Source organism: Pelmatolapia mariae, linkage group LG12, assembly GCF_036321145.2.
Source record: "Pelmatolapia mariae isolate MD_Pm_ZW linkage group LG12, Pm_UMD_F_2, whole genome shotgun sequence".
NCBI lineage: Eukaryota > Metazoa > Chordata > Actinopteri > Cichliformes > Cichlidae > Pelmatolapia > Pelmatolapia mariae.
The window spans coordinates 9,419,848-9,434,450 of record NC_086237.1 but is presented as its reverse complement, the minus strand read 5'-3'; the positions used below and the strand labels follow the sequence as shown (position 1 = coordinate 9,434,450).

The 14,603-nt window shown below is 39.3% G+C and overlaps 1 protein-coding gene across 1 annotated transcript in view; it reads right to left on the bottom strand.

Annotated features, from left to right (window-relative positions):
- The window catches only part of zmat4a (zinc finger, matrin-type 4a), a 150,051-nt gene that overhangs the window by 81,263 nt on the left and 54,185 nt on the right, over positions 1-14,603 (bottom strand). Inside the window, exon 3 of the mRNA XM_063490190.1 lies at positions 10,709-10,798. Within this exon, the coding sequence (XP_063346260.1) occupies positions 10,709-10,798 (90 nt within the window). The remainder of the gene's footprint in view (positions 1-10,708; positions 10,799-14,603) is intronic.

Here is a 14,603-nt window from a genome sequence, read left to right as displayed (position 1 = left end):
TTTAATTGTAATAAGCCTGATCTGCACGCTGCCGTATCCGCCATCACACAGACTTTGTGCGTTCTCACACATACCTCTTTCCAGAAAGTCTTAGAAAAGTTCAGGCTGCACCGCATGTGTGAAAACTGTGTAAATCTGTTTCTGCTACCTCTGTTCTCTCTAACGTTCTTTGGAATCCTTCAGCAGAACTCCTCACAGGCCACCGATGCAGCTTGTCGTACTCAAAGGCCAGTAAAGTCAAAACACTTTAAAAAGTTTTCCTTTTGCTGTACCCATAATTGTGCAGCTTGCCAAGAGCGGCCAATAAGTGTTGGAATTTAGAACAGTACCACAACTTTTGTGGCCAATTATCCGAGGTAATTTAAACTGGTTGAACCATCTCCAGTCTTAAACCTACTTTTCAGGTATTCTTCCCTTCCTGCTTTCTTAGAAAAGAGCTTTGCACAGGGGTCTGGTGCAGAGATGTTATGCGGTTCTAGTCAACACTGTCAGCTCTCTTACACCTTCCTGTGGAACAGAAACGCTTTCTCCCTCTCTTTCCCTTTTTTTTTTTTTTACAACCATTGTTTTCCTTCTTTTTGGAGGTTCAGATAGTTCACTGCTCTCACCTCTTGGTTCTAGCCTTCATTCTGCTGGGCTCTGCTTTCTGCAAGGTGAGGGGTTTTTGCTAAATCCCTCCCTGTCACTGGGCATAATGGACCACCTCCCTTACAGAGCAGAAATTCACATTCATCCCTTTTCCAAAGAAGCACTGAGGATGTTTAAAATGTGGAAGCAGTTTAGGGAGAGAAATGGAGGAGTCTAGTCTCGGTTCCACACTGAGGGGAGCTGCAAATACATTTAGGCAGGTGAAAAGGCATCATCCTCTCCTCATTTCATTCTTCAAACAGCAGAAGATTGACATATCACTTTTCAGGGAAAGGCTTGATAGATTCCTAACACTGAGGTGCCCTTTTGTTTACTCAGCTTTGTGTTCTATAGCCTGTGTGCATTTATCCTTTTGTGCTAAGCAGTAAAGTGATATCTAACTGCTCTTTTTGAAATGTCTCCAAGTACAGGTATGATTTAGAATACTGTTTCCAGACAGAAGAGGCTAAAAGTGCTGCATCATTGTTCCATAAAATTAGAGAAAAAAATACTGTGTGTCCAAATGTTATTCCTCTACAAAAAGGCACAAATAACAGCTGCACAGCTTCCACTGTAAACCAAGATGTGAATCTGGCATCTGCAACTGAATCTTGATCTTCTTCATAACTGTGTGAAGCTTTGTGTTTCCACATCACAGTAGTAATAAAATAAAAACACAGTGGTGACTTTCATCGCTCAGAATCTGAAGCAAAACAAAACATGAGGTCACCATTATCTTTATTACTAACATTGTGGATTGGAGTGACTCAATTTAGAGAAAACTAACTGCAGCAGAAAAAAATAGTCTTAAAATATAAACAAGCTTGATTTGAAGCTTATGGAAGGGGAAGATCAATGAAGGGGCTTCTGATAACTTGCCATGCAACTGTACAGGAAGTCCAGCATCCTTAAAATGATGACGTTTCCTATCTTCCACTGTGATGGGTTACCTCTTTAGCTGCCATCAGGAACCACCAACTCACCATCTTGCAAAGTTATTATTGCCAGATTTACAGAGTTGGTCAGACAACTGACGATTTCTGCACAAGCTGCCAGATTAGCAGCAACACTGAGAGGCATCCTGAAATGTTCTCTAATTCGGATCATAGTTCTTTTTAACATTTCTCTTTTCAGCTTTTTTCATATTATGAGAGAATGTTTTCAAATTATGATATCTGCTCCTCTTATTCATATTAGCATAACTTTACATTAAGTAGTGACTGACATTTAGGAGCAACCTGGTATTTATTTCAAATACTTGGAAGCAAACATTACAGACAATAAATAATACATTCTGTGCAAGTGGTGCCCCATCTGCTGTTTAGCTAAGGTGAATATGTACTAATCAAAATATGCAAATAAGAACATTATGCTCTTGTATTATTGGCATGTGAAGCAGATTTCTAATGCACGGTCTGAAATACTTTAATTATTCTTATGCTTTTCTCATGTTATGCTGTGCGTTCTAATACATTTTACAGTTCAGCTGCTCATTAACACAAATAAGTTCTTGGCTCTTGACTAGAATGTAACTTTTATTATTTTTACAATTCTGTTTCTGCATTGATACCTACTTATTTTAATAAACTACATGCTGTACTTATGCCATCTTATTTTTTTTAAGCTGCAACAAAATAGCAGAATGGAGTTCTGCTATTGTCCATGTGATCCCACTGTGAACTTAAACCTCCAGAGGCCTTTTTTTTCTGTCCCTGGTGCTTCCTCGCCATGCAGCTGATGTAGTGTACGTATACACTATTAGAAATGTGTGCAAGAGTGCAATCTGCTGCACATTGCCCAAGGAGAGGTCAAGGCAACGAAGCATAAGACTGCAGTCACTTCTTGTTCAGTCAAGGCAATGCTGGACACCTGTGCCATCTCCAGTGTGACTGCTCCATCTACCCACCAGGATATGGTGGGAATGCTTGAGGCCTGATTTAATGGAAACTGGCAGTTGAATAAACTGGCAGGCTTACACCAGAACCATCCAACCAATTGCAAAACTCTGCGCACATTAATGTGTATAATGGATATTGGCTGTGTTTGACAAAGTAAAGTGGTGGAAATTTTATGGAACGGAATGGTTGTAAGTGTGCCTGTCAGTCCACCAGGCTGTGAAACAGATTTTTATATCCATGGGTACATACTTTGTTCAAGGTACAGCCATTTTTAGTCTACAGCAGTTTAATTATTACAGTGCATTATTTATGCAGAATTAGTCCCTTTCCTGATTTCGTGAAACCTATTTCTAAACTTAGCTGTAAAACTGTCTTCACTTTTAAAAGTGAACAGATATTCAAAGGTCAACCAGATGTCTGCCTCTCCTTAAGCACTGTTCTGCTGGAGGTTCTCTTCTTGAAATAGAATTAATAGACACAGTGCTATGATGTGGAAAAAACGATAATTTAAGCATTTTTCCAGTTATTGATAAAAAAGATGAATTTGATTATCATTAAAAAGTCATGTAAAATAATGCTGATAATGTGAAAATCAGCAGTCAACAAATGTCTAGCTTGCAGTAAAATAGTCTATCAAATGTACATTTTATATATTAATGTATACCACTCAACCTTCTGTACTTGTACAACACAGGCATTTCCCATCCTGTTATCGACTGAAAGCCTTGCTGGCTCAAGGAAAATACTTTTGCAATGTCAAAGCATTATCAGAGCTGAAATGTGCAGATCTCATAGGGCTATCTGAATCCTAATTTTTCTTCATACTGTTCTGTTTAAATGTCAGAACAGAAGGCTGACTGACCAGCCAACACACAAATGAAAATGCAGTAGAGTCAAACTATGGGTGCTGAACTCACGTCTGCCTGATAAAACTCTAGCATCAATAACTGCTTTGCAGTTTCACAGGTTTTCAACATTTCTTTTAATAAACAATTTAATCTTATTTATAAGAGTCTGTCTGGCTTTAACAGAGTAAAACGTCAGTGATCGCAAAACTAATCTGACTGGTACAAAAAATCTGAACAAATGAAGCCACAATCCCAAACATGCCATTTTACAATCTCCATCCACAAAGCAAGCATTGACTGACACCCCCTCCTCCTTTACATGAGAGCAGGTTATCACCGGGACTAGCATGACCAGGAGCGTGTACAGTTGTCAGATGCCATCAGCTCAGCCGGGTCCAGACATCGGGTCACGCCAGGCCGTACGCACTCCCACAGTCTCTGGAGGCTGTGCTGCCGAGTGTATTTTTAGATAGTGCCACCTTATAAGCGCAGCCTGGTCGCATCACATCTGTGTAGTTTAAGTGGAGCCTTTCCCATCAAGGCAATGTGCCCTTTTACCAAGGGCCTAAGGTCAGACTACAGACCAAACACAGATTTACTGTGACATTTAAAAAAGCAAAGATGAAGCAATGTGTGAAGCTAGTCCTGGTTTGGTCATAGATTTTTTCAACCAGCTTTAAAAATACACAAAAAAAGTTGCTGTAGATTTGCTTGAAAAATTCTAATGCCGGCGCTAGCTGAAAGGTCCAGGGGTGAATCACCCTTTGGGAGATCAACACCACTGAAAGTTGGCAAATGTGCCTTGCTTTAAGAGAATAAAAACAACAACAGAATGAAGTAACGCACATGCAAAACTGTAAATTTGCATTTTACAATGCAGTCAGTGTTCCAGAACAACAAAAGACACAAATCAATGTAACAGCCTTAAAGCCTGTAGTTCTAACCTAAGATGACAGGTAGAGAGTGTCCAAATTGTCCAGTGGCTTCATTTTTAAAAAAGTTTAATTTCTAAATGAATAAACAGGTGATTGTAGAGCTTAATCTTTCCTTCTCCCTACCCAGCCCAGTGTGTACTCCAAAATGTATGTCAAGTGTCAGGAATTAAATCTAGTGAATTATTTATTTTGTATTTTGTATGTACAAAAGAGGAGTACATTTTATGGATCAGACCATCTATTTTGGTTGTTTGGTTGACTTGTTTTATTAAACCACAGATTCTGCCCTAATTTATCTGCACCACAAGTCTTTAGAATCATGCAACTGCCATGCACACATACTAAAGGAAAAAATCGTTTTAATCTTAGGCTTCGGACATCTGAAATACTGCCACTGAAGATATTGAAAGAATTTCAAGGAACTGTAAAGATAGATGACACATGCCTATAGACAGGCTTGTGTCTTGAACCTTTTGAGGATATACTAAAATAAAATATGTTATAGTTAGAAACTATCTTTCTAATCACTGTAATAATAACAGTGTAATTTTCAAATTTAGTTGCTCAGATGACTGGTAAAGAATACAGGTATTTAAAGTATCAGTCAGTAGTCTCTACTTTTACATCAAGGGATATCCAGAACCAAATACATATTGCATACATACATACATACATATTGAGAACACAGTGATCAAAAGACCAATATGCTCCAAAAGAGAAGCAAAACCCTTTGTGACTGAAATTATTTCTGTTGAAACAAGTTTAACAAAGAATATTTCAGATCTATTTTAGAAATTCATTTGACTACAAAGCCCTCTTCTCTCATGTGATTTCAAAATTTAATGAATGTGGTGCAAACATTGGTCCAAACATACAGTATTAGTGATGAGGCAAGAGAGTGCAGAAAGTAAACTATCAAAGCAAGGCTGAGAATTTGCTGCAGAAATGAGTGAACCCTTCACACCCCATCATCCCGATCGCTCTCTAACAGTAAAACAGGAGCTCTCCCTCCTGGAACAGACATTAACCCGGAGGTTGATTTAATTTGAATTGCAGGAAGGCTCAGAGGAGTTGTTCTGTCAGGTCCAAATGGGTCCCTTGGCTCTCATTCTAGACTAATGAAAGGATTCTGCATCAAACCACATGACCTAGAGATCCTTCTGTCCCCTCTACAGAGGTCCATGTGCCTATTAGTTGATACGTAAAATGCCGATGGGGAGGGAGCCTGTCTCTATAGACAGGTTTGATGGTGCTTTCCCTGTGGATGGCATCTCGTTACAAGCAATAAAATCACTGTCAGCAGTGGGTACCACCTGGAATGTAACCTACTGTACTATGAATTCAAATTTGATTAATGCCTAATCATTTTTGCTTTTAACTTTTTTTACTGTACAACTGCAGTAACAAAAAATAAATGTGAAAATTACTTTTCTATTTGGAACCGAGCAACACACACAAGTACAGGGAAGCATCTTCAGAACTTTGAATTTAATCAAAGGTAGGCAGAAACGTTTCTGTTCCTCTGCAGGCATCAATGAAGCCCCTAAAAACTCAACTCTGTTCACCCAGTTTACAAATATATATATAATATTTGGGTGATATGACCAAAAATACTTATCACGATATACATTTGAAAATTTGCGATAACGATATAACTGACGATATAATTGACACTAGACAAATTACTTTACAACTCTACAACTTTATTAGTGCAAAAAAAACCCAAACATCAATGTATTTACACTTAAACAAGCAGCTGTTTTTTATGTGCATTAAAGTTATATAAAAATTTAACAGTGCAAATGCAAATTCCTTGCTGACAGTTTAACCAAAAGGCATTTCCAGTGGAAATTGGCCGGTATATCCTCAGCATAACCATGTACAATATCCACAAAACTTAAAAAGAGGTTATACACACACAATACGGTAATATTATGTTGAAGCACAGTACGTATCACTCCACGAGGCTCCTGCCTACGGTAGCTGTAATGCTCCGACAATCCATCAAGCGGTGCGGCTTCATAGCTTAGCAAAGTCGTACTAAAACAGATTGACAGATTTTCGAGCGCCGTGTAGCACATAAAATCGTTTCGAAGTCAGTAAACACAACCAGAATTCATACATAAGGCACACGGGATTATAAGGGGCACTGTCGATTTTCAGAAAAATCAAAGGATTGATTTTAAGTGTGCCATATTTTCCAAAAAACACGGTAATAACGACGGCCCGCTAGCATGTGCTACAAAAAATAGTGCTTTGTTGTGTATCTGACGGAAGAAAGCTAAACCAGTTCCACACCACTGAAGTTGCTGCATTTTCACAAACCAATTCTGATTCATCTGTTTCATTCAACGATCCGCTTTCGCCCTTCTCATTCTCCGTTGCTGCCATGCTTTTTCTGCCATGTGCGTATGAAAACAAAGGCACTGCACATGCGCGTTTTACCCATATTCTATCGCGATATTTCATTTTCTTATCATTGCCCAACATTATACCGGTATTACCATGAACAGTATGATATGGCCCAGCCCTACTTCATACCTTCATACCTTTGCTTCATTTTATATGGACATATCTGTGTATATGAAGACTGAACAAAGCCTCATCTCTCCTTCACTTGTCTTCATCCTGACCCTTACTCTTCCATACCACACCAGCACCAGACCTCACCTACTATAAGTTGCATCACATGTGTGATCACACATACCACTAGTGATGGGAATTCCGGCTCTTTTTAGAGAACCGGCTTTTTCGGCTCGCCTCCCAACCGACTCTTCAGGTTGTTTTGTTGCTTTAATTAATTTATTATTAACAACAATATAAAATTATGCACAAAAGGAATTACTTAAAAAAATGTGGTTTTATTTATATATGTTTATATATAAATATATACGGTGGCCCCTAGAGACAAACCACGTACAAACTCCAAAAAGCACGTACAAATTCCAAAGCACGTGCAAACTCCAAAGCACGTAGAAACTCCAAAGCACATTTCTAGCGTTAACTGAACTTCCAAAACAGAGCTACCTAGATGACTTAAATTACACAATTGAAAGCACATGTGTATTGTTTGTGTATTTATACACAAGCACTCAAATAATTTTAAAAAATGTTCATTTACCTGTTACTACGACACACCAAATCCGGTCGTTGGTACTTCCTGGCCTGTGTAGCCACTAGGTAACAAAAGCTCAACACTGCCCCTAGCATCCTGGAGCACTTCCGTTGTGTTTTGGAGTTTGTTCGTGCTTCGGAGTTTGTACGTGCTTCGGAGTTTGTATGTGCTATGGAGTTTTTACGTGTTTTGGAGTTTGTACGTGCTTTGTCTCTAGGGGCCACCGTAAATATACTTTTATTTATTCACTCCACATAAAATGTAATAAATAAATCATATAATACAAAAACCAAGTATTTACATTTCAAATTTTAACAATTTAAATTTTCAGCTTTTTCCTTTTAAACAAATTTAAAGTGAAACAACACAAAACACTGCAAACCACAACACAATTAAATATTAATTAAAATATGAAAACAAAAAGAAGATGCACATTCTCTGTCATATAGCCTGCATGAATTAACTTTCTGAATCCTTTATCATCCACAACTGAAAATAGTTGTGGATGATTACTATACCTTTCTAATGTGACGTTGTTGGCCCTGGCTCTGTTTCTCTCCATTTCCCTCCGACTCTGTTCCTGTGCTACTGAGAGCGTAACTACCGCCCCTCCCCCCTCTTCCCAGCGCAAGCACAAGGCTCGCGTGCTCGAGTGAAGCGAAAGAGTCGGCTCTAAGAGCTGTTTCGTTCGCGACCGACACATCACTACATACCACAAACTTCCCTCATATGAAGCAGCCTGCAATGTCAGCTCAGCAGAAAAACTTGTCAAGCTCCTCTGATTTGAACTCCCCCTCCATGTTAATGCTACAGAATGGAAAGATGTTGTAGTAATACAACAGGGTCCATGTAGAAGCCATCTTCTGGCCGTGGGTGGTGACAAAGCCATTGCAATGCAGACACAAACTCTGACAGCTACACACAAAATTCTAACAGCTTTAATATTTGGACTGCAGGTCCATCTAAATGCTTCTCTGGATCCAGGGGGTTTACTTCAAGAAATGACTCTGATATTGGTTTGAGCTCTAAGAGAGGACATCAGCTGACTCCAGTTTAGGCATGGTGTTGCCTGACTCTGGGCCACATTGAGGCTGAGGAACTGGGCAGTGATGAGAACAATGACACAGGCAGCTGAGGAACACAATGGTACGAGGAAGTCTAGCAGGATAAAAAAAAGTCAAAGTTGGACTACAATACTTCTCCACAACATGGAAAGCCTTGCTTTCTTGTTGGGTGTCATCTTGAAAGCCAGTCAGGTTCCCAAGAAAAGAGAAAACTGTCAGAGTTGGAACTGGACAAGAAGCCAGTTGACTCAGGCAGCAAACAGGGTGACTATCAGGTTCCACCTGATTCATACTCTTTATATTTAGCGTGGTTGCCCATTATCCCAGTAGTCTGACTTCCAGCCCATATCAGCTGATGGCTCAGTTGATAACCTTAAGCAGAGTCATGTCTGTTGTTATTGGTAGTCTGTTCTGTTCTGATGATGCTTTTATCTACAGTTTTCAATACGTCCACTTAAAAATGAAGAGAACCCAAAACAATCATACCGCATATGAAAGTAAGAGTTTCCTTTTGTCTATAGTAGTCATGACTGAACTATGCTAATGAGTAACACACATTTCTGCTTGTCAGAGTGTACAATGTTCTTATCACATCATCACATAAAAATCACATAAAAAGTTATACTGTGGTGGAAGGGAGGGGGGAGAAAACTACACTAAAGGTATAAGAGGTAATGGTGTCTGCAAGTACGGAAAGAAAAGGAAACAGGGAAGAGAAGAAAATTGATTATCAACAAAACGCTGAATATAGTGACATTTGTTGGAGGGAAAGAAGGGACAAATGATATAGCAAAAGATCAGAGAGGAAAATACATATTAAACAAAGATAAATAAGAAACAAGAAACAAAGATAATGAGAAAAGAGAAAGAGAGAGGGCAAATGAAAAGTGGACTAGAAAATGAAGCCCAAAACGAGTGCAGAGGAAATGAAGACAGGAAAGAAAATGATCTGAGAATTAAATAAAAGAAAATGGATGGCAGGAAAAGTAAAGGCAAAAAAAGAGGGGAATAAAAGTTTTGGGTAAAGAATGAAAAGAACAGAGGAGAAAAAAACTTATAAAGCAAGAAGAGAAAATATGTAATGCAAAAATAGCAACACAGGAAGGGAAAGAAAGAAGGTTAAAAAAGGAAGCAAGGAAGGAGTAAGAAATAAGAAATGCATCAAAACCAAAAACAGTAATAAGTAAGTGAGAAACACAAAGGAAAGAAATCAGAGGAAGAGAAACAAAAAAGTAGAAAAACATAGACTAGGACCAAAAAGGAGATAGGGTAAAGAAATTCAAGAAGAAGAGGAATGAATAAAAAAACATAGGAAAGTAAAATAAGAGAAAACAAAGGAAACAGGAAAGGAATGGTTGGAAGGTAGAGGAAAGGAACTTATCCAAAACTAGAGAATACAGAGAATGGAGGCGTGTGACATCTTCCCAACCCGTGTAGATGGGTACAAGAGGAGAAAGAACAAGAAAAAAGCAGCAGGATTAGATGACAAGCTGAGGCAGCAAGCGAATGCAATAGCATCCCTTGACATGTCCTTATCTGGTTCAGAAACCCAGATTTCTTACTGATAGCTGGCAAACCCTCAGTAATCAAAGCATAGACCTCTCCCTGTCTCTTCATCAAAGTCTGTCCACTTCTACATTCAAGTCTTCCACCACCACACTCCAACTGTAAACTCGACTTGGATTGGAAATGCACCTTTCACCATGACGCTTACATCAAATATCAGCACCCACCATGAAATTTCCACACTGTGATGCTTATCTGTGTGCTGGCAGAGCTGCAAAGAGGATGTTAGAAGCGTGTTTTCACCCTTCCTCAGTGCAGACAAAGAGGAACAAAAGTCACACATAATTGTGTCTGTCAGACACATCGCATGCTTCAAATTTACATGACAGGAATGGCTGTGAGGGCCGGACACCAAACAATGCGCCTTTGTGTTTGATGCAAGGTTGGCATCCTCTGGCATCGCCAGCAGTGCCATCACAATCGCATTGTTCATTGGTCTAAAAATGTGGCAACGCTGTTTATCAGTCACCTATTCTGAAGCACAAGGGGCCAGCGAGTCTCACGGCTGTTGTTGTGAAAAATCCATTAAAGGTTTCCATATGAGACCAGCAGGGGTGGACTGGGGCTGAGGTGTGTGTGTGTGTGTGTTTCTCGGTGATTACCAAGGCTGTGGGCAAACACACAGCAGGATGAAGAGAATTCACACAGGACTCACATTGTCTGATCTGAGCTTCTTGGCAGGGCAACCTCCATCCACGGGATGTAGCATGTAATACAGTCGCACTTTGTTGGCATGTTTCCGACTCTGCAAGAGAAAAAAGAGGAAATGACTCAAATCTAAAATGTAAATAGGCATATACATCAAATATATTCTTGTCAAATAAATACATGGATATAAATTCAACAGTAAACAACAAGACAACATACATGTATTTGGTTGAGTTTAAAAACATCACCCAAATGTGTGGATCAGAATAAAAAGAAGGCTAAATCCCATTGTCCCAGGCTTTGTCCCAGACAGTCACACAGTGGTTGGAGACCATTACACGAACAAATTATTGCAATCTTTTGCAACAAACTTGTGATCTTGTTGCCTTTGAAATAGTTGCTTCAAAGTCTACAAAGACTTGCAATCAATTGCTGTCGTCAGACCTCAATACATTGTTGTGTCAAGATCGTAATAAAATGAGAATGCAATGGAGTCAGCTTGCTATCAGCTTATCATTGAACAAATTGACAATTACATGCAATCTCTGACAGCACAGCGATTAACTATGATAAATCCCTGAAAATCACAAATCTGCAGTTGTCTGCTTACAGAGAAATTTACATTAACTACTTACATTCAGAGTCCACCCAGAAATTCGTACATTTGAAACAGAAATTCAGAAATTTCTACATAAATGTTCAAGTAGTTGCAGCAAGATGGTAATTTGAGTGCAAAATAACACAGAGGCTTAGTAAACGTCCTATTAATTGCAAATATTTCAAGGCTACAAACCGTTGATAACACTGCAGAAACAAGAAAAGGACATTTTTACAATAAAATGGCAATATGAAAGGGGTAAGGATGAAACCATAGAGCTTTCTCAGCTTCAGGCAACTACTACTACTGCCTGTCACCCCTCCCAGGGTATGGCCGCCAAAGGTAGAGTTTTCTGTCCTGGGCCATTCATTCTAGATGGTTCCAGGTGTAAGCCCATCATTTTTGATTCTGCCACGAAGTCTCGTCGCCAGGTGTTTCTTGAGTAGCCTCTCTTTTGCCTTTTTGCCTTGGGGCTCCACCTGAGAACCTGCCTGGTGATGTTGGTTGGCGGATTGCGCAAAGTGTACCCTACCTAGCACCATCTTCTCTTCCTGATTTCTTCCCCTACTGGGAGTTGACAGGTTCTTTTCCATAGTTTGATGTTACTGATTGTATCTGGCCTTCGAATGTGAAGAATCCTTCTGAGACAGCTGTTGAGGAATTTCTGGATTTTGCATTTTGAGGTTTTATTTGTCTTCCAGGTTTCAGCCCTGTACAGGAGTACTGACTTCATTTTGGAGTTGAACAGTTGGATCTTGGTAGTCAGGGTCATCTTTCTGGATGCCCAAATGTTCTTGAGCTGGATTAAGGAGACTCTTGCTTTGCCAATCCAGGCAAGCCACTTGGTAATAATCACTGAAAACCTTGTCCAAGTTGCTCTGGTCTCCAACAAGTTGACTATGAGAATCGACTGTTCCCTTATCAACAAATACTATATATCCAAAACTTTGACATCTAACTCTGTTACAGGAGAAATTATGTTTCACCTGAGAGTGGTCAGAATGTTATTGTTCCATCAATGATCAGAGATCCCAAATTGTTGTGAGGTCTACTGGGACACAGAGTGTCGGGAACAGAAGATATATTTGGAACATCGGATGCCCCTGCAGCATATCTTCCCTGCCACGGTACTAAGAGACACCCTGTTCATGCCTGAACCACTGCTACTGACCTATTTAAAACCAAAATTGCAATAAAAACTTTCCTTATATATTTTTGATCTGCCATTTATAAAGCCCGTGCTTGTATAGATGATAAATATCATGTACTTATGATATCATGTTGAAAAACTGCCCTGTTAAGTTCCTGTGTTTCTAATAAGGCAATTTGCTTTTAAAATATGCTTTTACAGGAAAAGGCTGAGAGATATTGCATTAACCTCCTAGGACCTGGCCTCCACATATGTGGACATCACATTTTAGGGCTGTCTAGACCAAAATACTAAATTTTTCTCTAAAAGGGCTTGATATCCACTTACGAGGACATTATACTGCCACTGTTCTATCAAAATTTAAAGCAAGTGTCCTCATATGTGGATCTCATTTTTCTCAGAAACGAAAATCAGGTCAAAAAATAAATAAATCACGTAATTCTTTGTTTTTACATTCATCAGGTCCCAATCAGCCCAAATAGCAAAGAGAAATTAAAAATGCATGCCATGAAAGAGTTCGGGTCTTAGGAGGTTAAGCTGAATTAATGGCCTGTGTTACATCAGTATTTGCTGGAGCTTATTTGAAAAAAAATGATGTTGTTCAAACAAAAAAGAAAAACTTTCAGAACAACTCTTCTACCCTTTAGTTCTCCCTCTTGTTTCAAAGTACTGGCTTAGGTTAGAGGACCCATTAAAAATAGGTGAAGGTCGTCAAATGAGGTGCACTCTTCCGATCCCTGATACTGGACTGAATTGATAACTAGTGCTCGGTTTACTGAGGTTGAAGCAGGAGTCTTCTTACCGGCAGCCCATCAATCCCCCAGGATCTGATAGCACAGCCATGACAGGAGAAAGACGGGATTTGGGAGGACAGATTAGTTCATCTGAAAATGACTCTGCTTAAGGATGTAATGCTTTAGAAGTCAAGGGGAATGACACAAGGTAGGAGGAGGAAGTAGGAGGTGAAGGAAAACATCCTTGGATACTGCAATTTTTCTTTTTAAAGAATGCCACAGAGGAGTGATAGCTACAAAATAAATCTAGTGAAGCATGTATAGTAGCAGCGTTAACAGGGCCTGATGCCTTACTCCAGCAGACAGGGGTATCAGAGACATCCATGTGTATGCATTTCTTTACAAGGGCAAACTCATCCTGCCTGGGCAGCGTGGTGAGAGCAAGCCTGCGTGAATGTATCTGTCTTGCCTGTCTGGTCTCCTGGCAGAGACACAGCAACATGAGCTCTGCTGCTTCTTTAAAAAGAAAACAAACAGAGCTTGACAAGCAGGAAGGGCGCATGAATATTCACTCCGCACTTATCATTAAAATCTGAGCTGGTTTGATCACCTACGTTTTATATTACATCTGCATGAAAAAACAACTTTCAACTTTTAGCTCGAATAAATACAAACAAAGCATTCTAGCGTTATATAAAATTCTGGTCTTTATCTGTGCATGATGTTTTACTCTTTAGAGCAACAAGGGAATGTTTCAAACTGAAAGAAGGAGGATGGATTTTGACTATTTGAAATTGTAATTTTTTTCCCAAACTAACCAATAAACTGACTAAAATAAAATGCTTTATTCTTCAGCAGACCCAGGCAGTGTGGTTTTGTTCAAACAGTTTGATGATGTGTCCAAAAAGATATATTTTTGATCTGTATGCCAAAAGAGTCTCACATGACACTGCATAAAAGTTGGTACACCACACAAAAAGTGTTGCTTTCACAATAAAGGCTTTAAAACTGTGACAAGATTATTTTTCTTTCTTTCTTCTTTTGGTTCTTTGACTTATGTGTCGAATTTCTTCTTTTTTTGTTTCTTGTTTTTTGTCGCCTCTGTCAGTGTGCCCCAGGGTGGCTGTGGCTACAACGTAGCTTGCCATCACCAGTGTGTGAATGTGTGTGTGAATGGGTGAATGACTGGATATGTAAAGCGCTTTGGGGTCCTTAGGGACCAGAAAGGCGCTATATAAATACAGGCCATTTACCATTTACCATTTACGTTGTACAAAAATCTCTAAAAATGAATTTGGCCATTCACTATTTCATAAAAAAAAAGTAAAGAATAATCTAAATATATAATGTCCATCCATCCATCTTTTTCCGTTTATCTGGGGCTGGGTTGGAGGGGCAGCAGCCTAAGCAGAGAAGCCCA